General features: G+C 44.0%; 1 protein-coding gene across 7 annotated transcripts in view; it reads left to right on the top strand.

The window, feature by feature from the left end:
• The window catches only part of PLCB4 (phospholipase C beta 4), a 524177-nt gene that overhangs the window by 411162 nt on the left and 89696 nt on the right, over positions 1-23319 (top strand). For all 7 annotated transcript variants that reach the window (XM_077485485.1, XM_077485488.1, XM_077485487.1 and 4 more), the window contains 7 exons: positions 1925-2015; positions 3510-3605; positions 6753-6853; positions 11986-12024; positions 14425-14566; positions 16031-16115; positions 22401-22525. In XM_077485485.1, the coding sequence (XP_077341611.1) occupies positions 1925-2015; positions 3510-3605; positions 6753-6853; positions 11986-12024; positions 14425-14566; positions 16031-16115; positions 22401-22525 (679 nt within the window). The remainder of the gene's footprint in view (positions 1-1924; positions 2016-3509; positions 3606-6752; positions 6854-11985; positions 12025-14424; positions 14567-16030; positions 16116-22400; positions 22526-23319) is intronic.

Raw genomic sequence — 23319 nt, 5'->3', positions numbered from 1 at the left:
TTTTCTACGGAAATCGAATTAACGAAAATCCGTTTTTTAGCGAATTTTTCTGAAAATTTGATCATTTGAAAAGCCGAAAATAAGAATGAAAATGCAAAAAATTAGAAAATTCGAAAATCTGAAATAGTAACTAACTATTCAATATAGGTATTGGAACTTCCTTTCAAATTTGGCTGTTAGTGAACGTAACGAATTCCAATTTATCCGAAGTTATGAATTATCCAAAATAACGAACTCCGTATCTAAACGTATGGAAGGTAACAAATTAGGGCCGGTTCACACTGCGGGCGATGCGAGGCGACACGACTCGCCTCACCGCAATCTGACAAGTCGCCCCCGTTCTGTACAATGGAACCGTTCTGAGAGGAGCGACTCGAGTCGCTCTGACTCAGAAAAAAGGTTCCTGTACTACTTCTGGGCGACCTCGGGTCAACTTGCATTGACTTCTATACAGAAGTCATTTGCAAATCGCCGCTGAGGTCGCGGCAGGTCGGTGTCGCCTCGCATCGCCCGCAGTGTGAACCGGCCCTTAATAATAATAAATAAAAATAATAAAAACGTTTTATTATTATTATTTATTATTATTAATTTGTTACGTTTCATTTGTTTAGAGGGGACATTCATTTTTTCGGATAGTTCATAACTTCAGATCAATTTGTATTTGTTACATTCACTAACAGCCAAATTTGAAAGGAAATTCCAATACCTATGATTGAATAGTTATTATTAGCTAGTTAGTTATTATTTCCGATTTTCTTTCTTATTTTCGGATTTTCGAATTCTCAGATTTTCTAATATTTCGGATTTTCCCATATCTGAATTTTCGGATTTCTCAAGTTCCGAATGCCCAAATTTACGAATTTTAAAATTTACTAATTTAAGAATTTATTTCAAATTAAGAATTTCAGTTATGACAAATGACTTGAAAATCGAAAAAAAAAAAAAGAAGAAAAATGAATGAAACAAAAACTAATTCATTTTTTGTGTGTCTAGTGTCAATCTGTACTCTTGGGATCTTGTGTGGAAATTATCCAGCTGTCCTGAAAATTTGAAAATCTGAAATAGTAAAAAGTTTTTTATTATTATTAATAATAATAATAATAATAACAATGAAAAATAATAATATTATTTATTATTATTAATAATAAATAATACTATTTATTATTATTAATTTGTTGCATTCCATTCGTTTAGATGGGACATTCGTAACTTCGGATCAAATTGTATTCGTTACGTTCACTAACAGCCAAATTTGAACGCAAATTCCAATACCTATAATTTAATCGTTAAATATTATTTCGTATTTTCAAATTTTTCGGATTTTCTTTCTTGTTTTTGGATTTTCAAATTCTCAGATTTTCCGATTTCTGAATTTTCCGATTTCTCACTTTCCGAATGCCCGAATTTTTTCTAATTTACGAATTTTCTAATTTTATGAATTTTTGAATTTTCAAATTTATTCAAAATAACGAATTTCAAATTTGACGAATGACTGGAAAAACGAAAAAAACAAAACAAAAAAAAAACAATGACATGAAAACAAATGAATTTTTTGGGCAGTGCACATGTCTAGTGTCCCAGGTCTTTTACAATCTTATGGTATAGTGTATTTAAAAAAAAGAAATAAAAAATGAGCTGTGCTTTGTGCCGCTAAAGTGTGGGTTTGGCTTTAAACAAAAAGTGGTAACCCTAAATATATGACATGTTTGGTTTTGGTTACGCTTTAATAGACATCTAGAGATTGAGCTATTAAGATTGAATTGATAGTATCTTCAGTGGACACAGCTGCCTCGTTCTTCAGGAGAAGGTCGTGTAAACGTTTTCCTATTCATATTTAAAAAAAAAAAAAAAAAATAAAGATACAAACAGGTAAGTTGTATGAAATAATAATCGCATTCTCTTATATCCTCTTTCTGTGTTTCAGCTGGAAGCTGGAAGACCTTTACCGTCTCCCAACGACTTAAAGAGAAAGATCCTCATTAAAAACAAGCGCTTAAAACAAGAAGCGGAGAAAAGTATGTGCCGCCGTTCCTGCTCCGTCCAAAACGAAAATACCAAAAAAGTTCTGACGATACTTTTAGCCTATAAAGAGTTAATACAAAAATGTGTGCTGCTGCTTTGTATAGACATATACGTACCGGGGGGGTCCTTTAACCCTAGGTTCACACCTTTGCGTTTTAACCACCTCAGCCCCGGACCATTTTGCTGGCCAAAGACCAGAGCACTGGTTGCGATTCGGCACTGCGTCGCTTTAACTGACGATTGCGTGGTCGTGCCACGTGGATCCCAAACAAAACGAACATCCTTCCCCCCCCCACAAATAGAGCTTTCTTTTGGTGGTATTTGATCACCTCCGCTTTTTTTTATATTTTGCGATATAAACCAAAAAAAAAAACGACAATTTTGAAATAAAAAAAAAAAAAAACGCATTATTTTTTTACATTTTGCTATAATAAATATCTCCCAAAAATATATAAAAATATGTTAATATTTTAAAAATATAAATATATAATATAATATATAAAAATATGTTTTTCCCTCAGTTTAGGCCGATACGTATTCTTCTACATATTTTTGGTTAAAAAAAAAAAATTGCAATAAGCGTTTATTGATTGGTTTGTGCAAAAGTTATAGCGTTTACAAAATAGGGGATAGTTTTATTGCATTTTTATTTTTTTATTTTTTTTATTTTTTTACTAGTAATGACGGCGATCTGCGATTTTTATCGTGACTGCGACATTATGGCGGACGCACTTTTGACACATTTTTGGGACCATTGGCATTAATACAGCGATCAATGCTATAAAAAATGCACTGATTCCTGTGTAAATGACACTGGCAGTGAAGGGGTTAACCACTAGGTGGCAGTGCAGTGGTTAAGTATGTCCTGGGGAGTGTTTCTAACTGTGGGGAGGGGGGCGTGGCTACGTCTGATACGTCACTGATCACCACTCCCGATCACAGGGAGCAGAGATCAGTGACAGTGTCACTAGGCAGAACGGGGAGAGGCTTGTTTACATTAGTGTCTCCCCGTTCTTCCTCTCCATGAGGCGATCGCGGGTATCCCCACGGTGATCGAGTCCGCGGGACCTGCGACCCCGACTCACGGAGGTCCTGGGTGCGGTACGCCCATTTGCCCAGCCATGCCATTCTGCCGACGTACATCAGGGTGCGCCGTTCGCCAGAAACAGGCACTCTGCCTGTCTCTGTACTTCAACTTAGAATTGGCCCTAATTACCTCCATTATCATTGTCTGTGAATTTGGAGTAATTATTTTTTTTTTTGTTTGGTGCAGCCATAGCGCTACTTTGGAAAATTGGCGCTATTAAGGACTTGAATCTGTCGCACGTTTTGGTAAAGCTAGCAATTCCGGCCTTTTAAAGGGCCAAGCTGCCAGAAAATTGGTAGAAGTGCTTTTTTTAATCCCCCCCATTGTACCTATAATATTTCTGAGGACTTCAGTACAATGTCCATTATTAATCATGTATGTTTGTCTCTTCTATCAACAGAGCAGCTTGAAGCCTTGAAAAAAATGATGGAGTCTGGGGAGACCGTGGCACCAACCAGCATCCTAGAAGATGACATCGAGGAAGAGATCGAAAATGGTACACGAGGATAGAATTATTAGTATTATGTGACTGAAATGTACTGTAGCCATGACCGTAACTCAACCTTTTCAGTTGTCCGCTATATAAATTTGCCTTCTACTGCTCTGGTACCAATTTTGTTACCCCTGGGCACTATTGCCCCACCCAGGGAGATCCTACCCATTCTAACAAAAAAATGTTTTGGAACTCTTCCACTCAGGGCCGGGGACAAGGGGTGGGCAGGAGGGGATTGTGGTATCATGTGAGGTGGGAGGGCGCAGTGAGGAGATTGGGGGGTGAGATTTGTGTTGGAAGGGGGTATTTTGGAGGCAGCAGGGGGCAAGAATCTAGGAGGGGAAATTTGGGGAGGTTGTGCTAGGAGTGGTGATTTAGGGGGATCTGGGGTAGGAGGGGGAATGGGAGAAGAGTATTTGTGCTGGCATGCTTTACTGCATATTCAGTACCGTATATACTCGAGTATAAGCCGAGATTTTCAGCCTCTTTTTTGAGGCTGAAAGTGCCCCCTCGGCTTATACTCGAGTCACCGCTGTCTGACTGCTCGATCAGCGTATCGAGCAGACAGACGGCGGACATTAAAATTCAAAAGCCGCGCCTCCTTCTCCGCCTCCGCCTGTGATAGGCGGAACACTGAATTTCCCAGCAGTCAGTGTTCCGCCTATCACGGACATCCGTTCATTCTCATACTACGGACGAGTATGAGAGGATGTCCGTGATAGGCGGAACACAGGCTGCTGGGAAATTGAGTGTTCCGCCTATCACAGGCGGAGGACGGAGGCGCAGCTTTTGAATCGTAGAATGGCCGCCGAGAAGAGCGGCGATCCATCGGCACGACACGGGACGGAGGAGGCACGGGACAGAGGAGGCACGGGACACCGGAAGGCACGGGACAGAGGAGGCATGGGACAGAGGAGGCTCGGGACGACGGCGGCTCGGGACGGAGGCTTGGGACACAGGTAGGCTGGACACACACACAAGGCTGCACGGACACACACACACACACACACACACACACACACACACACACACACACACACACACACAGGGATGGATGGATGGATGGATGGATACACACACACACACACACACACACAGGGATGGATGGATGGATGAATACACACACACACACACACACACACACACACACACAGGGATGGATGGATACACACACAGGGATGGATGGACGGACACACAGGGATGGATGGATGGATGGATGGATGGACACACACACAGGGATGGATGGACGGACACACACACAGGGATGGACGGACACACAGGGATGGACAGCCATGTCTCACCCTCGGCTTATACACGAGTCAATAAGTTTTCCAGTTTTTTGGGGGTAAATTGGGGGCCTCGGCTTATATTCGGGTCGGCCTATACTCGAGTATATACGGTAAATATATAAGCAGCCTTTACCGCACATACAGACTGATTTTATTACTGCTGTGGGTTTAGTAACACTTTATATTTAAAATATCTTAAAAAGAATGCTTCTTACATACCTCCCAACATTTAGAGATGGGAATGAGGGACACCTACTAACAGATGTATGTAGGCATAGGACACTCCCCCCTGCCACACCCCCTTAACCACTTCCCGCCCGCCCTATAACGGAATGATGGCCAGGAAGTGGTTCTGTTAACCTAACTGGGCGTCATATGATGTCCAGCAGGATAACACGCCGGCGTATTGCGAGTGCTGCGTGTCAGTCTGACAGAGGCTTCTTACCACGTGATCAGCTGTGACCAATCACAGCTGATCATCATGTGAACCAGGAAGTGCCAGTAAAATGCATTCCTTGGTTCATGCTGACAGGGAGAGCCGATCGGCGGCTCTCCCTGTCAGAGAGGGGGGGGGGGTCTGTGCTGATAATCAGCACACTGATTATCAGCACAGCCCCCATCAAATGTACCCATAAGCTGCCAATCAGTGCCTAGTCAGTGCCCCATCATAACCCCCTGCCAGTGCCCAATAAAGTGCCAGTCAGTGCCCACCACAGTGTCAATCAGTGTCCATCACAGTGCCAATCAGTGCCCAGCATTAACACCTGTCAATACCTGCCCAATCAGTGCTGCCCATCAGTGCCATCTATTAATGTCCATCAATGCCACCTGTCAGGGCCCATCAGTGCCACCTGTCAGTGCCCATCAGTGCCACCGGTCAGTGCCCATCAGTGCCGCCTGTCAGTGCCCATAAGTGCTGCATATCTTTGCCACCTATCGGTGCCCATCACTGCCGCCTATCAGTGCCCATCAATTCTACATATCAGTGCCTCCTCATCAGTGCCCAGCAGTGCCACCTTATCAGTGCAGACTCATCAGTGCCCGTCAGTGAAACAGAAACTAACAAAAATCAAAAATGTCGGTCTTTTTTAGTTTGTTTAGCAAAAAATAAAAACCACAGAGGTGATCAAATACCGCCAAAAGAAAGCTCTATTTGTGGGAAGAAAATGGGTACAGCGTTGTATGACCGCGCAATTGTCATTCAAAATGCAACAGCACTGGAAGCTGAAAATTGTCCTGGGCAGGGGGGGGGGGGGGTGAAGTGCCCGGTATTGAAGTGGTTAAAGGAAAATTAACCAAAAAAGAAGGTTAATTAAAACCACAAGGACTTTTTTTTTTTTTACCACTACTATTCCTTTATATTGGCTTTTAAAATGTACAAATGCAGCAATTTAGAAAACGGATGAAAGGTTTAGCACTGGGAAGCACTTTTTGAAAGATTAATAGTGCATTTTATATACAACTATATAGATCAGACCGAAATGAGGGACAAATAAGGAGGAATGAGGGACAGAGGGACATTGCTCCAAATCAGGGGCAGTCTCCTCCAAATCAGGGACAGTTGGGAGCTATGTGCTTACCTTTTAACTTGTTCTCTATTTATCGAGCATCTGTGGGAGGTTCTTGAAAAACAAGCCCAATCGCAAATTTCAGGACTTAAAGGACCTGCTACTGACAGATTGGTGCCGGAGATCAGAGCGTACCTTCAGAGGTTTAGTGGAGACCATGCCTCGATGGGTTATGGTGGGTGGTCATAATGTTATGTCTGATCAGTGTAGATGGTAAGGGAGGATCAGGCGTCATTCCTGGCAGCCATGTGATGCCTCCAGTGGTATAAACACCTGCGTTCTTTTATTATTAGCTGATCAAGAAGAAGAAGCCCATCCTGAGTACAAGTTTGGAAGTGAGCTGTCAGCAGAAGACCTCAGCCAAAAAGAAGCTGTAGCTAATAGCGTAAAAAAGGTAACGGTTGTGTTTTTTATTTTTATGTATGCATTAATATGGGTTTGTGTTTCCTTCCCGCTACACTATATAGCCAAAAAAGTATGTGGACCACAATATGGTGTTCTGGCGTTTCCTGTAAAGGGTATTGTTAAAGCCTAACTCAAGGTTTACTTTGACTTTAAATAGTTTGTTTTGGCCAGCTTGGCCCAGACAAACATTTCAGCCTCTAGTAGAAGTTCAGAGGACAAGAAATCCACACTGCTAAGACAGATAAGCAAATGGTTCTTAGCCCTTGTACACACGGTCGGAGATTCCGACAACCAAATCCGTCGGATTTTGTCCGACAGATTTTGTCCGAAACTGTTGCATACACACGGTCGGACGAAGTTGTCGGAAAATCCGATCGTTCAGAACGTGATGACGTTATTTCGTTACGACAGGACTACGTTCAGGCTAGTAGCCAATAGCTTTGATGTGGGAATTTGATCTGAGCATGTGTGGCACTTTGTCCGATCGGAATTCTCTACACATGATCAGAGTATGTCCGATCGGAGCATTTTGTCGGAAAATATTTCCGGCAAGTTGGAAAATTTGGTCCGACGGATATTCAGACGGAAACAGTCCGATGGAGACCACACACAGTCGGAATATCCGACAAAACGCTCCGATCGGACACATTCCATCGGAATCTCCGACCGTGTGTACAAGGGCTTAGAGGGAGATCTTTGACTAGGAGGATCTTGAGGTCTGACTTCAGCCCTTCTAAACTTCAAATATCACAGTTAATTTTCAGCTTCCATAATGGTCCCCCTCCTACCCCAGGCCCCATAACAGACATGTTGGCTTCTATGGTCATTGTTATGATGATGACTGTGCCCCTGGCCATGATTGATGTGTTTGGTGTGAAGGAACTCAAGTAAAGAGCCCTGACCTCAACCCTACTGAACACCTTTGGGAAGACTCAGAAAACTGATTGCCAGCCAAGTCTTCTCATCCAATATTAGTACCCAACTTCACAAATGCCATTTTGGCTGAACAGGAACACTCTTGTCCATCTTGTCCAATCTTGTCAAAATCATTCCTAGAATATTGGAGGTTGTTAAAGCCGTCAAGGAAGGTTGAGGAGCAACTTCATATTACTACATATGGCTTTGGAATGGAATGTCCAGCAAGCTCTTATAAGTGTGATGGTAAGAGGTCCACAAATGTTTGGCCATGGTAAATAAACAGATACTGTATTATTTATGCAGTATCTCACAAAAGTAAGTACACCTCTCACATTTTTTGTAAATATTTTATTCCATCTTTTTATGTGACAACACTGAAGAAATGACACTTTGCTACAATGTAAAGTAGTGAGTGTACAGCTTGTATAACAGTGTAAATTTGCTGTCCCCTCAAAATAACTCAACACACAGCCATTCATGTCTAATCCGCTGGCAACAAAAGTGAGTACATCCCTAAGTGAAAATGTCCAAATTGAGCCCAATTAGCCATTTTCCCTCCCCGGTGTCATGTGACTCGTTAGTGTAAAGCCCCGTACACACGAGCGGACTTTCCAACATCCAAAGTCCGTCAGACCGAGTCCGTCAGACTATCCGATCGTGTGTGGGCTGCAACGGACTTTAGCTTCGCAAAAGCCTGACGGACTTTAGAAATGAAGCATGCTTCAAATTTTCCCGACGGAACTCCGCCGGACCCGGTCCCCTTTGAAAAATCCGCTCGTGTGTATGCTACTCCGACGGACTAAAACCGACGCTAGGGCAGCTATTGGCTACTGGCTATGAACTTCCTTATTCGAGTCGGGTCGTACGTCATCACGTTCGAATCCGTCGGAGTTTAGTGTGATCGTGTGTGGCCAAGTCCGTTCGGCCGAAAAGTCTGTCAGAACTCCGGCGGAACTCCGGCGGAACTCCAGCGGAACTCCTTTGGAGGTCTGTCGGACATAAGTCCTCTCGTGTGTACGGGGCTTTACAAGGTCTCAGGTGTGACTGGGGAGAAGGAGTGTTAAATTTGGTGTTATCGCTCTCACTCTCTCATACTGGACACTGGAGGTTCAACATGGCATTTCATGACAAAGAACTCTCTGAGGATCTTAAAAAAAAATTATTGTTGCTCTACCTAACGATGGCCAAGGCTATAAGAAGATTGCCAAGACCCTGAAACTGAGTTGCAGCACGGTGGCCAAGACCGTACAGGTTCCACTTAAAAGGCCTTGACATGTTTGACTAAAGAAGTGGAGTACACGTGCTCAGCGTCATATCCAGAGGTTGTCTTTGGGAAATAGACATATGAGTGCTGCCAGCATTGCTGCAGAGGTTGAAGGGGTGGGGGGTAAGCCTGTCAGTGCTCAGACCATACGCTGCACACTGCATCAAATTGGGCTGCATGGCTGTCATCGCAGGAAGCCAAAGATGATGCACAAGAAAGCCCGCAAACAGTTTGCTGAAGACAAGCAGACTAAGGACATGGATTACTGGAACCATGTCCTGTGGTCTAATGAGACCAAGGAAATTTGGACTCATTATTTGGTTCAGATAGTGTCAAGTGTGTGTGGCGGCAACCAGGTGAGGAGTACAAAGGCAAGGGTGTCTTGCCTAAAGTCAAGCATGGTGGTGGAAATGTCATGGTCTTTAGCTGCATGAGTGCTGCCGGCACTGGGGAGCTACAGTTCATTGAGGGAACCATGAATGCCAACATGTACTGTGACATACTGAAGCAGAGCATGATCCCCTCCCTTCAGAGACTGGGCTGCAGGGCAGTATTCCAACATGATAACGACCCCAAACACACCTCCAATCTGACCACTACCTTGCTAAAAAAGCTGAGGGTAAAGGTGATGGACTGGCCAAGCATGTCTCCAGACCTAAATCCTATTGAACATCTGTGGGGCATCCTGAAGGTGGAGGAGCGCAAGGTCTCTAACATCCACCAGCTCTGTGATGTCGTCATGGAGGAGTGGAAGAGGACTCCAGTGACAACCTGTGAAGCTCTGGTGACCTCCATGCCCAAGAGGGTTAAGGCAGTGCTGGAAAATAATGGTGACCACACAAAATATTGACACTTTGGGCCCAGTTTGGACATTTTCCACTTAGGGGTGTACTCACTTTAGTTGCCAGCGGTTTAGACATTAATGGCTGTGTGTTGAGTTATTTTGAGGGGACAGGAAATTTACACTGTTATACAAGCTGTACACTCACTACTTTACATTGTAGACAAGTGTCATTTCTTCAGTGTTGTCACATGAAAAGATAGAATAAAATATTTGTGAGTGTACTCACTTTTGTGAGATACTGTATGTGTGCGTGTATATACATATATATATATATATATATATATATATATATATATATATATATATATATATATATATATATATATATATATATATATATATTTATATATATCTGTATATAAGATATATATAAATACACAAAGGGGTTTATGGAGATAACATCATTGACAAGAGTCAACAATGAGGAGACATTGGTGTCCTCTCCATAGACATTCTGTAGCCTTCTGTGGATGTTGAACAACCTGCACCCCTCCTTCATCAAGAACTTAATGTGGAAGTAAACCCTTCTATCGTTTTCAGTCAAGGAAGCTGCCATCTTGGCCTCTAATAATTCTTCAACTGCCATAATGCTGCACATGTGATCAGTTATGAAACCAGCCATTGGATGGTTTGAAAGTTTGGTTGAGAGCACAACCAATGTAAAAGTTAGCATTTCCGGCATGCCGGGAATGTAAGTGTTTTTTGAAACTGGGTTTACTCCCGCTTTAACGATGGCATGTTGCTTCTGGCGGGAATCCATTATCTACCTGCAATGAAACAGAAGAAGCAGAATTACTGTAGAGGAAGAGTTATGCCGCGTACACACGATCGAATTGTCCGGCGTACTTAGTCCGGCAAACAATCCGGCAGATAGTCCGGCGGACTTTTTACCGAACGGACTTGGCCACACACAGAAAGTCCGGCGTTTGCTAGCGCGATGACGTACAGCACGTACGACGGGACTAGAAAAAGGAAGTTCAATAGCCAGTAGCCAATAGCTTCCTTTTCGTACTTGCTTCTGAGCATGCGTCATTCTTAGTCCGCCGGACTAGCATACTGACGAACGTATTGTCCGCTGAAACCCAAGTCCGGCGGAAAGATTGGACTGCAAAAATACTTTCTAAGGCCGCGTACACACGAGAGGATTGTCCGTCCAACTAAGTCCGTCAGACAATCCGACAAACAGTCCGTCCTACTTTTGAATGAACGGACTTGACCACACACGATGAACAGACAGTCCGCTGAAAGCGTGCGCGATGACGTGTACAGCACGTACGACGGGACTAGAAATACGACGTCCAATACACTGCAATGCAACCTTCGGCCGTGTAAATCCTTTCTGAGCATGCGCCATACTTAGTCCGTCCAACTTGCCTACTCACGAGCGGACTGTCCGCTGAAACCAAAGTTGGACGGACAATATTACGGAAATTCCGAAAGACTTAGTCCGCCAGACTGCACGCTGAAAAAGTCCGCTGAAGCCCACACACGAGCGGACTGTCCGCTGAAACACGTTTCAGCGGACTAAGTTGGACGGACAATCCTCTCGTGTGTACGCGGCCTAAGTCCGCCGGACTTTACGCTGAGAAAGTCCGCTGAAGCCCACACACGATCAGATTGTCCGGTGAAATGCGTTTTTCGGCGGACTAAGTACGCCGGACAATTTGATCGTGTGTACGCGACATTACTCTACCAACATGTGACATTTGAACAACCTATGGAAGTCAATAAACAAGTTATGCCCTCTTTTGCATTACTTGCTACACTACACAGTATACTGTAAATACAAGGGTTCTTCAAAAAGTTTCCGCATTTTTTTAAACTCTTTTTTTATATATAAAAGTGTGGAAACGTTTTGAAGACCCCTGGAATACATAGCCTAAATAAAATGTCAGTTGAGCAATTAGAAGATTCTTCTTCCTGGAGTAGGATTGAAAGGAATTAGCCATGTGTCTGTATTTATGGTTACCTTTGGCTGTACCGGTGGCTGGATGCAGGTCCTGTCATCTGAGAAAATCCGGGAGCTTCTCAGGCTGGTATAGCCCACAGTGACGCCTTTTATATATCTGAAATTAAGTTTGTTTCATTTTTTTAGGTTGTGGAAGACTCTGAACCAGAAAACAATAATAAAAAGGTGACAACTCATTAACTAGTTATTTTGCATACAAAAATGTATAATGCATTATGAATTTATACCAATGGATAGATAGACAATGGGAGAAGCCATGTATGAAGATAGAGTTATAGCACCTGAGGTGCCTATTGTTCCCATTCATACCTGATAGAGATGTCCATACATTGGTAGAGAGGTCAGAAGAAAGATGTGTCCTTGTGCCCCTGGCTATGGGATATAAGCTACCGGTATTTAGGACTTCTAATCGTTTTTTGCCAGTTGGGCATACATATACAAGAGTTTTGGTTTATTGGCTGTTGGTATGCTGTCCACCATCCGATATGTGTGTATTGATGACTGCGCGTGTTCCTTTTGAATAAACTCATTCCCTTAACGTCTAAAGTCTATCTTAAGCTAAACCATTTTTTTTGGTTAGAGATGTGGAATTGTAAAACCTCTGTCTGAATTTTTCTTCCACTTGTGTCCCATTGAGGAAACAGCCCTTTCTTGGTTTCCATGAATGTGAAGTTGGCTCCTCTGATTTTTTTTTTTGTAGTAAACACGCATTATGAACCATCCTTTATGGTGCATGTCCATATACATATATAGGGACTCTGTTTTGGTGTGTCAAGCAGCCATTCTCAACCAGATTCTGTAAGACCATAGAGTTCTTTCAGGGGGTTGTAGGGGCTCCTTAGGCTGTTGCTGATGGACCTACTAACTGGTGGTGTCTGTACAGTTCTGGGCCAACACAACTTGGAATAATCTTTTTAACTTTCTCTTATGTGTGGTAGCCCTTTCAGAGGTGTAAAGCTAAGCAAAATATCAGGTTTCCTTTCCAGCTTACACAGCCCTGTCTGGTGGATTCCATCCAGGGTGCAGACTGGGTGAGGAGTCCCTCTAAACTACTTGCAATATCCGAAAGCAAAGACGATGTGGTGCAAGCCAGACACAGAGCATCAAAAAGGGAATAGTCGTCTCTGTTTAGCTCCATATTTTGCCACGCACTGATGCGTTTCGCCCCTCCAGGTACTCCATGACTAAACCCTGTGGGTGGGCCGAAATGCGCTGTGGTCAGGATATACTAAGGCTGCTATTACCTCCTTGATGCATGGGATTGTTCAGCATGTGGCTGGTGGCTTACAGTGGTCAGGGTAAAAGGTGTTGTGGGCATGGTCAGGACAGATATAGACTGAGGCTGCTATTAGCTCCTTTATGCACGGGATTGCTCAGTGTGTGGCTTGTGGCTCATCATGGGCGGGGTGAAATGTGCTGTGGGCATAACCAGGATGGAGTTAAATTGATGCTGTTATTTCCTCCTTGATGAACTGGATTGTTTGGCATGCGCCTTGTGGCTCATTGTGGGTGGGTTGAAGGTCAGGGGAGTGGCCAGAACACAGAGAGGATGTTATTTATTACCTTCTTGATGCACAGGATTGCTCAGTGTGCAGCTTGTGGCTCATTGTGGGTGGGTTGAAAGACGTTGTGGGTGTGGCTAGGATGGCGTTAGCCTGAGGCTGCTGTTACCTCCTTGATGCACGGGATTGACGGGCGTGCGGCTTGTGGCTCATTGTGGGTGGGCTGAAGGTCAGGGGAGTGGCCAGAACACAGAGAGGATGTTATTTATTACCTTCTTGATGCACAGGATTGCTCAGTGTGCAGCTTGTGGCTCATTGTGGGCGGGGTGAAACATGTTGGGGGTGTGGCTAGGATGGCGTTAGCCTGAGGCTGCTGTTACCTCCTTGATGTACGGGATTGCTCAGTGTGTGGCCTGCGGCTTGCCGCCTTTTGCCTTTAGCCCTTTCAGAGAGCATTTGACAGACACTGAGGAGGTAATATGTGAAAATCCGACCCACCACGCCGCAACCATTGCCCGATTCACTTGAATGGGTCACTTTTGGAGGTGGTACTGCCAGCCAATTATGACATGCTGTTTAATTTCACGTGTACAGTCCTGACAAGCATCACCCCCTTGTTTAAGTTGGATAGTTGGGGGTGATAAAATCGCAGTTCAACCACCTGCTTTTACCGTCCCCTGGATACCCTTTGTGAACAAGCCCTTAGGGTACCATTTTGACTACCATTGTAAGAGGGGCATTCTTCCCACTAGTCCTCGGCAAAGGACAGTTTGCCCACTGGCCGCCTATGAAGTGGTTTTAGGAGGGGGTTCCCCGAGACTTGAAAAAATATTTTAAGGGTTCCTCCGGGGGGAAAAAGGGTTCAGAATGGCCGGTATAGTTTGTAGAAAGAAACCAAGGGAAGGGAACCATCAACGGGAACACACTAAGAGAATATTTTCCCTGTGGATTAGATATGGTTGGGTCATGTAAGGGGGTGGCTGGGCGATATTATGCACCAGTCCTAGAAACCTAGATTTAACGTAATAATTTTTAACATTTGTATGTATTGTTATCTTTTTAGGGCCAAGCAACTGTGGATGATGAACAAGCGTGGATGGCAAACTATAAATATGTAGGAGCCACAACCAATATACATCCGTTTCTGTCAGCGATGATCAACTACGCCCAGCCAGTAAAATTCCAGAGCTTTAAAGTGGCAGAAGGTGAATAACTCCATGCTAATGTGAACAATGTGGTATATAGTGTGATAGGTGTACGCTATATATAATGTACGCTATATATAAACTGCTAAACACCTTTTCTCATCAGCAGTATATATTATCAGTCTTGTGACTTCTATCAGTGTCTGGTTAAAGCTTGTAGGAGGAGTTTTCATTCTCCTCTGACTGTCCTATGAGGCTGCAGGACCCTCTGTCTGGACAGTGCTGATTGGCCCTGTGCTAGCAATACCTCTCTAGCAATACACACCTAAATGAGCATGTGCAGAGTGCCCCCAAGGCTCTGTTTTATCAGCAGATGGATTGGGGACAGTAAAGGAAGGGGAGGATCAGCGAACACAGGATCAAACAACCTTTTTATACAATGTGCAAGATTAACCCCTTAGGTTCCACAGTGAGTATAACCAGCACGCTTTACTGCAGTGGTCTCCAAACTGTGGGTCTTTGTCCAGCCCTTGAGGCACTATTCCCTCTGCTGACACCAATAATGAGGCGTCATTCCTCCCACTAACACCAATAACAGGGCATAATTCCTCCTGCTGGCATCAATGGGCGCACTGTTACTACCACTAATACCAGTGATGTGGCACTATTCCTCCTTCTACTGAACACATTTTTAATCCCACTGACCACCAAACCTGAGACATTGTGGTCTAGCATTGATGCCGGGACATTTTCTACATCAGTGCTGCCAACTGCCCGTTAATTTACGGGCAGCCCGTAAATTTCAGCCCATTTTCGGGCCGCCCTTAAATGTCCGTTATGGGCAGCCGTGCCCGTTAAAGAGATGGCTGTTTTTTTTTTACTTTTGTTTAACCTAAACACATTGCTAATAGCACTAGCTACGTGTTTATAGTTTAAATATTGATATTTGCACTGTTTAGCACTGAAAACTTGCATTGTATGTACTTTTTTGCAGTGGCAGTAAAAAATGTGGCTCTGTCAGTAAATTTCATGATTTTTGCCAGTAAAAAATTGGTGTCGTTTGTAAATTTTGGCGTCCTGACAGTTAATTTCAATTGGGGGGGTGGGGGGGGGGGGGGGTTGGCAACACTGCTGGCCATAGTCTGTCCCTCCTAATGTCTGAAGGGTGGTAAACTGGCCCTTTGTTTAGGAGGTTTGGAGACCCCTGCTATACTGCATATACAGGCTGATTTTGCTATTGTGGGTTTAGTAACACTATAAGGTTAATGGATATTTTAATTCTTCAAGGGTAGCTTACAGTTTAGGGTTTTGAGTGTTGCATTTTTAGTTGGTAATAAAAAAAAAAAAAATGCAGAAAAGATAAATGTTTGGCCTTCTACCACAAGAGGGAGCCGTTCTGCTGCTAAATATTATTGAGGATGACATTAGAGTCAGATGAAGGTAGAATAATCTGCAAATACAGGAATCAATGATTGTGTCGTTACTGTAAATGTTACTATAAAATGATGACGTTTTCTCTTTCAGAGAAGAATATTCATTACAACATGTCCTCTTTTAACGAATCGGTTGGATTGGGGTATTTGAAGACGCATGCCATTGAGTTTGTAAAGTATCCTTTGTGATTTATCTATACTATTATTATTATTATAATTATAATTATTATTATTATCATACATGATAACAAAGAGGAAAAGGGGGCACTCTTTACGTCTAGAGGAAAAGAGATTTCGGAAAGGTTTCTTCACAGTAAGAGCTGTGAAAATGTGGAATAGACTCCCTGCAGAGGTGGTTCTGGCCAGCTCAGTGGATTGCTTTAAGAAAGGCCTGGATTCTTTCCTAAGTGTACATAATATAACTGGGTACTGACATTTATAGGTAAAGTTGATCCAGGGAAAATCCGATTGCCTCCCGGGGGATCAGGAAGGAATTTTTTCCCCTGCTTTAGCAAATTGGATCATGCTCTGCTGGGGTTTTTTGTCTTCCTCTGGATCAACTGTGGGTATAGAATTGGGTATATGGGATTGTATGATATTATTATTATTATATTTTATTATTTTTTTTTTTTTTTGTGGTTGAACTGGATGGACTTGTGTCTTTTTTCAGCCTGACTAACTATGTAACTATGATGTATATAGTGCCAACAGTTTTCCCAGATCTTTAGACAATAGAGTTACAACACAATTCAAGATAAGAATGAGATAAGAACGGTAAGAGGGTCCTATTGATAAAAGAGCTTACAATCGAAAAAGGGAGGGACAAGTGAAACAAGGGTTACAGGTGTGTCTATACAGCAGGGGTATTGAATTAAATGACAAAGAGGTCCGGTCAGTGAAATGTTCTTCCAGCAGTGGTCCGAATCTCATGTTTGTGTGACGACTCCTTCACATGACAGTCCCCCCTTTCCATCAGTATCATCAGTCCTCCCCTTTACACCACAATGTCCCCTTATACATTGCAGGCCCCTCTTTACACAACAACGCCCCCTTTCACATCCTAGTCTCCCCTTTATATTACATAGCCCCCTTTTACATCACAGTCCTCCCCTTTACACCACAATGTCCCCTTTTACATAACAGGCCCCACCCTTTAACATGACAGTCCCCTCTTTATACAACAATGTCCCCTTTCCATCCTAGTCTCCCCCTTTATATTACAGCGCCCCCTTTTACATCACAGTCCCCACTTTTTATGCCACAGTGCTCCCTTTAACATCACAGGCTTCCCCTTTACACCACAATGTCCCCTTTTACATTGCAGTCCCCTCTTTACACAAAATCCCCTTTCACATCTTAGCCCCCCCTCCTCTTTACATTACAGCATCCCCTTTCACATCACAGCCCCCCTTTATACAACAGTGCCCCCTTTTACATCACAGTCCCCCCCCCCCTTTAACATCACAGGCTTTACCAATACACCACAATGTCCCCTTTTACATTGCAGTCCCCTCTTTACACAAAACCCCCTTTCACATCTTAGCCCCCCCCCTTTATATTACAGCATCCCCTTTCACATCACAACCCCCCTTTATACAACAGTGCCCCCTTTTACATCACAGCCCCCAAACTTAACATCACAGGCTTCCCCTTTACACCACAATGTCCCCTTTTACATTGCAGTTCCCTCTTTACACAACAACGCCCTCTTTCACATCCTAGTCCCCCCCTTATATTACAGAGCCCCCTTTTACATCACAGTCCCCCCATTTATACCACAGTGCCCCCTTTTACATCACAGGCTTCCCCTTTACACCACAAAGTCCCCTTTTCCATTGCAGTCCCATCTTTACACAACAACACCCCCTTTCACATCCTAGCCCCCCCCCTTTTATATTACAGCGCCCCTTTTACATCACAGCCCCCCTTTTACATCACAGCCCCCACCTTAAACCAGATTGCCCCCTTTTACTTTGCAGTCCCCCCCTTTACACCACAACACCCCCTTTAACATCACAGTCCTCCCCTTTGCATCACAATGTCCTCTTTTATATAGCAGGCCCCACCTTTTTACATTGCAGTTTCGCAGTTTACACGACAACGCCCCCCTTTACATCACCTGTCCCCCCTTTACATCACCCTCCCCAAAGTGCCCAAACATCATATCCCCCACCCCTCATTTATATTACAGCATCTCCTTTTACATCACAGTCCCCCCTTTTATATCACAGCACCCCCTTTTACATCACCGGTCCCCCCTTTACATCAACCTCCCCAAAGTGCCCACTTTTACATTGCAGTCCCCCCCCCCTACACCACAACACCCCCTTTACCATATCACTCCTCCCCTTTATACCACAGAGCCCCCTTTTACATCACAGTGCCCTCTTTTACACTGCAGCACCCCTCCTTTACACCAAAGCACCCCCTTTTACTTCACATCATTTGCCTCTTTGCATCACAGCCCCCCTTCTGTGTCTTCTGCCCTCTTCACATCACATGCCCCTTTACAGCAGGGTCTTTGGACCCTCCTTCACATCACAGCCCCCCCTCTTTACATCCCAACTCTCTTCAAATAATAGCCCTCACATTGCAGAGGGTTATCAGAGCCCCCCTGTCTTTCTTTCTTTTTATCGTGGTCCACTTTACATGAATGCCTCTTTCCTATCATTTTCCTCTTCTCATTACAGCGCTACCCCAATGTTTAGAATCCTACCTTCAACGACAAGCCAAGGGAATTAGGCATGACTGGACGGCGGGTGGGAACTGCATAACTTTTCATTTAACAGGTAGGTGAATTGTTGCTAGGACCACCCTGCGTCCTAGCAGCAAGTCACTGGCTTGTTGTCATGAAAAATAATGCAGCTACGGCCAACGTCCATTCATGCCGCACCTCCTTCCCTCTGTTTCCTGTAACAAACGAACGAAAGCTCTGGTCATGGCGGGGTATGAGGAGGGACACCCAGGCTGCTAAGTGTTGCAGTGCGCTCCAGATAGGACTGTCATCCTTTCTCTACTTCCAGCATCACCAGACTACCTACTGACCCTGTAAGGTGTTCTCTGGCATCTGCTGCAGGTGATCACATAGGAACAACTCCGGAACCCCGAACACGTGACCCACACCTGTTTAAGTACCCCCTCCCTGATTGGCTCCAAGAGGGCCATACCCAAACATCCAACCAGGCCAGGTTCTAGCCTGTCATGTGCACCTCACCGCTCACATGACCAGGCAGAACTTCAAACATGGCCTGGCCAGACTGGTGTTAAGGCCAACCTACACAATAAACCCCCAGAACTGTAGGGTCCTGAGGCAAATACTACATTTACAATGCGTGTGACATTTGATCCCAAATGTCATCCGCTACACACACATCTCAGGAGGGATTTTGGTCCACTCTTCTTTACAGATCTTCTCTAAATCCTTAAGGTTTTCTTGGCTGTCTCTTGGCAACTCAAAGTTTCAACTCCTTTCATACATTTTCTATAGGATTAAGGTCTGGAGACTGGCTAGGCCACTCCATGACTTTAATGTGTTTCTTCTTGAGCCACTTCTTTGTTGCCTTGGCGGTATGTTTTGGGTCATTGTCATGCTGGAAGACCCACCCATGACCCATCTTCTTGTTCTGGCTGAGGGAAGAAGGTTCTCATCCAAGATTTTGCAATACATGGCCCCGTCTATTGCCCCCGCAATGTAGCAAAATGTTCCTGTACCTTTAGTAGAGAAACAGCCCCAAAGCATAATGTTTCCACCTCCATGCCTAAATGTAGGGATGGTGTTCTTAGGGTCATAGTGGATAGGGGATATTACTGCGCTAACTCAACTAGTGAAGAAAAATTAACAGCTGCTATATAAGAATGTGACAAAAATTCAATGCAAAAGATCAGTGAAAAAACTAGCGCTAAAAATCTAAAACAATAAACATTGAACAATATATCAAGTATTGTGTGTAAATAATAAAAACTTTGTGATAAAAATCAATCTCAAATATAATGAATATAAAACAGAACATGTATAGAATGAGTAGAAACACAGGTGAGAAAGTCCCAAAGGTGAAGCAATCCTATAGGAAACATATATGGAGTCCACCACGAAAAGTCGTTGCTCAGAAGTGGGGTACAAAGGCCTCAGCAGGCATGTAGAGCATCAAGGATAGCGTGTCTTCCACCCGAGATAAGGGGTATACACTCTTCCCGGAAATAGTGGACTCAAAGTCAGTGACAACGAGTCAATCGAGCAAGGATAGCCCGATCAGCGGATTTCCAAAACGATCCAGGAAATCCAAAGAGCTCCAAGAACGAATCCAGGGAATCCTGCAGGTAATCGTGAGGCTGGATGGAACTCAGATGTTGAGCAGCCAGACTGGAAAGCCAAAAACTGGATGGGGTGATTGTGTGAAAGATTGGAGGTCAGAAGAAAGGAGATCTTTTCGCTGATCTTTCTTAAGCCCTTGTACACACGGTCGGAGAATCCGTCGGAATGTGTCCTATCGGACCGTGTTGTCGGATAATTCGACTGTGTGTGATATGCATCGGACTGATTCCGTCGGAATATCCGTCGGACCCAATTTTCCAACTTGTTGGAAATATTTTCCGACCAACTGGTTCGATAGGACATACTCCGATCATGTGTAGAGAATTTTGATCGGACAAAGTGCCACACATGCTCAGATCAAATTCCTACATCAAAGCTATTGGCTACTAGCCTGAACGTAGTCCCATCATAACGAAATTACGTCATCACGTTCTGAATGATCGGATTTTTCGTCAACTTTGTCCAACCGTGTGTATGCAACAGTTTCGGACAAGATCCGACTGAGAAAATCCGACGGATTTGGTTGTCGAAATCTCCGACCGTATTTACAGGGGCTTAGGGTGATGGCATTTTTCTTCCTCCAAACACGGCGAGTTGAGTTAATGGCAAAGAGCTGAATTTTGGCCTCATCTGACCACAGCACCTTTCTCCCAATCCTTCTCTTAATCATTTAGAATGTTCATTGACATACTTCAGATGGGCCTGTACATGTGTCTTCTTGAGGAGGGGGGACCTTGCGGGCGCTGCAGGATTTCAATCCGGCGTATTGTGTTACCAATGGTGTGTTTGGTGACTGTGGTCCCAACTGCATTGAGATCATTCACAAGCTTCTCCCGTGTAGTTCTGGGCTGATCCCTCACCTTTCTCATGATCATCCTCACCCCATGAGGCAAAACCTTGCATGGAGCTCCAGACTGAGGACAATTGATGGTTATTTTGTATTTCTTTGATTTGCGAATAATCGCACCAACAGTTGCCTCCTTCTCACCAAGCTTTTTGCTGATGGTCTTGTAGCCCATTCCAGCCTTGTGCAGGTCTACAATCTTGTCCCGACGTCCTTTGACAGCTCTTTGGTCTTGCCCATGATGGTGAGGTTTGAGTGGAAGAAAGAGATTCTGTGGACAGGTGTCTTTTATACACATAACGAGTTGCCGTTGGGAGCTCCTTCTTAGAGCCGGTTCACACAGGGGCGACTCGTCAGGCGATTTAGCCGCCTGATAAGTCACGTCCCGCTCTGTGCAATGGAACTCAAGTCGCTCCGACTTAGAAAAAAGGTTCCTGTACAACTTTTTGAGCGACTTGAGGCGACTTGCATTGACTCCAGGTCACTTGAGGCAGTTGCGCTGTAAGTCGTGCTGCTTCAGTGTGAACCGGACCTTACGTTAACAGGACTAATCTGTGTACCACATGAGCACCTACTGTAGCCAGTCTTTGGGAGACAGAATTATTGTTGGTTGGTTGGTAGGGGATCAAATACTTATTTTACTCACTGAACTGCAACTCAATTTATAACATTTGTATCGTGTGTTTTTTCTGGATTTTTGGTTGATATTCTGTCTTTATCATTTAAAATACACCTATGATAAAACTGATAGACCCTTCATTTATTTGTAAGTGGGCAAACCGACAAAATCTGCAGGGGATCAAATAATTCTTTTCCCCAATGTAGCACAGACCACCCCCCTACTGACCCTGTGAGGTGCTCTCTGCCATCCTGCTGCAGGTGGTCCCATAGGACTCATAGGTCAACTGATTGGTCATGCTGGAAGTAGAGAGTGGATGTTAAATAGCGCAACAAGTCAACTGAAGGAACTTCTTGGTTTTTCGCACAGCTGCAGCGTCTGCTGGACGGCATTACTGCCTTGCTGATTGCTTTCCCTCGTTGCCTGGAATTGCTCTTTAATTAAACCCGATTGGCTTTGGTTTGTAATTCCAACTGCAGCAGGCAAAGTGAAAAAGCTCCAGGCAGACTGGCCGCTTCGAAATGCCAAAACCCTAAAATTTGGATTTCACCTTGCACCTTAATACACAACCTTCGATGAATGTAGACCATAGATCTGTATATATATATATATATATATATATATATATATGTGTGTGTATGTGTGTGTTTATGTTTCCCGTTATCATTCCTGAACCCGGCGCCCAGCTACAACAAACGTCAGATGAGTCGGATCTACCCCAAGGGGGGGCGAGTGGATTCCAGTAATTATATGCCGCAGATTTTCTGGAACGCCGGCTGCCAGATGGTCTCCCTGAACTATCAGACCCCAGGTAGGCTGCAACGGCCAGTCAAGCCGAATGCCAAGAAAGCCTTGCGCTCGCTAACTTGGTGAACAGATGCCGCCGAGCCGCCTCTGGCATTCCATCCAGAAACTGGAACGCGGCTAAATGATATTAAGATGTTTACTGACAAACGAGAAGGAGTCGATGAGCGGGGGGCCGGTTATAAATAGACGAGCTGTGTGCGCTGCATTTTAATTGGTAACTTTACCGATGACCCGGCATTAACGTGCACCGCGCAAAAGATGAAATCTATTCATTGTATTATAATCTGCCGCTTTCACCCATGGAAGTCCCCCGACACCGTGCCAGGGTTTCAATAAAGGGTTAATGCCACTTTAAGTTCTAATTTTCTCAATTTTAGATACTTTTCCATCTTATTACCATTTGTAACTCCAATGTTTGCAACTAACATAAAGGGGCCTATTTATAAAAAAAAAATTCAATGTACAAATGTCTCAGCATTCGTACAGCGGTCGTAATTAATCGTCGCAATGTCTCTATGCATTTGCGCATGGGGCAAAACCGAAAGTTCTCAGGCTATGGTCTCTGCAGTTTGAAAGTGTAAATGCAGAAAATAACACATTTTGGCCACTAGATGGAAGTGGAGAGCATATTTTTTTATATGGTCCCCAGCTCCATCTAGTGGCCATAATGTGGTATTTTTTTTTTGGTTGAGGTATTTCTGAAAAATATTGCATTTTGGCCATTAGATGGAGCTGCAGATTATATGAAATTAGTATGCTCTTTACCTCCAGATAGTGGCCATAATGCTTATTTCCTAT

This window comes from Lithobates pipiens, unplaced genomic scaffold (genome assembly GCF_037356315.1).
Source record: "Lithobates pipiens isolate NorthernLeopardFrog02 unplaced genomic scaffold, aLitPip1_a1.2 Scaffold_18, whole genome shotgun sequence".
NCBI lineage: Eukaryota > Metazoa > Chordata > Amphibia > Anura > Ranidae > Lithobates > Lithobates pipiens.
This window is presented reverse-complemented; position numbering and strand designations above follow the sequence as displayed.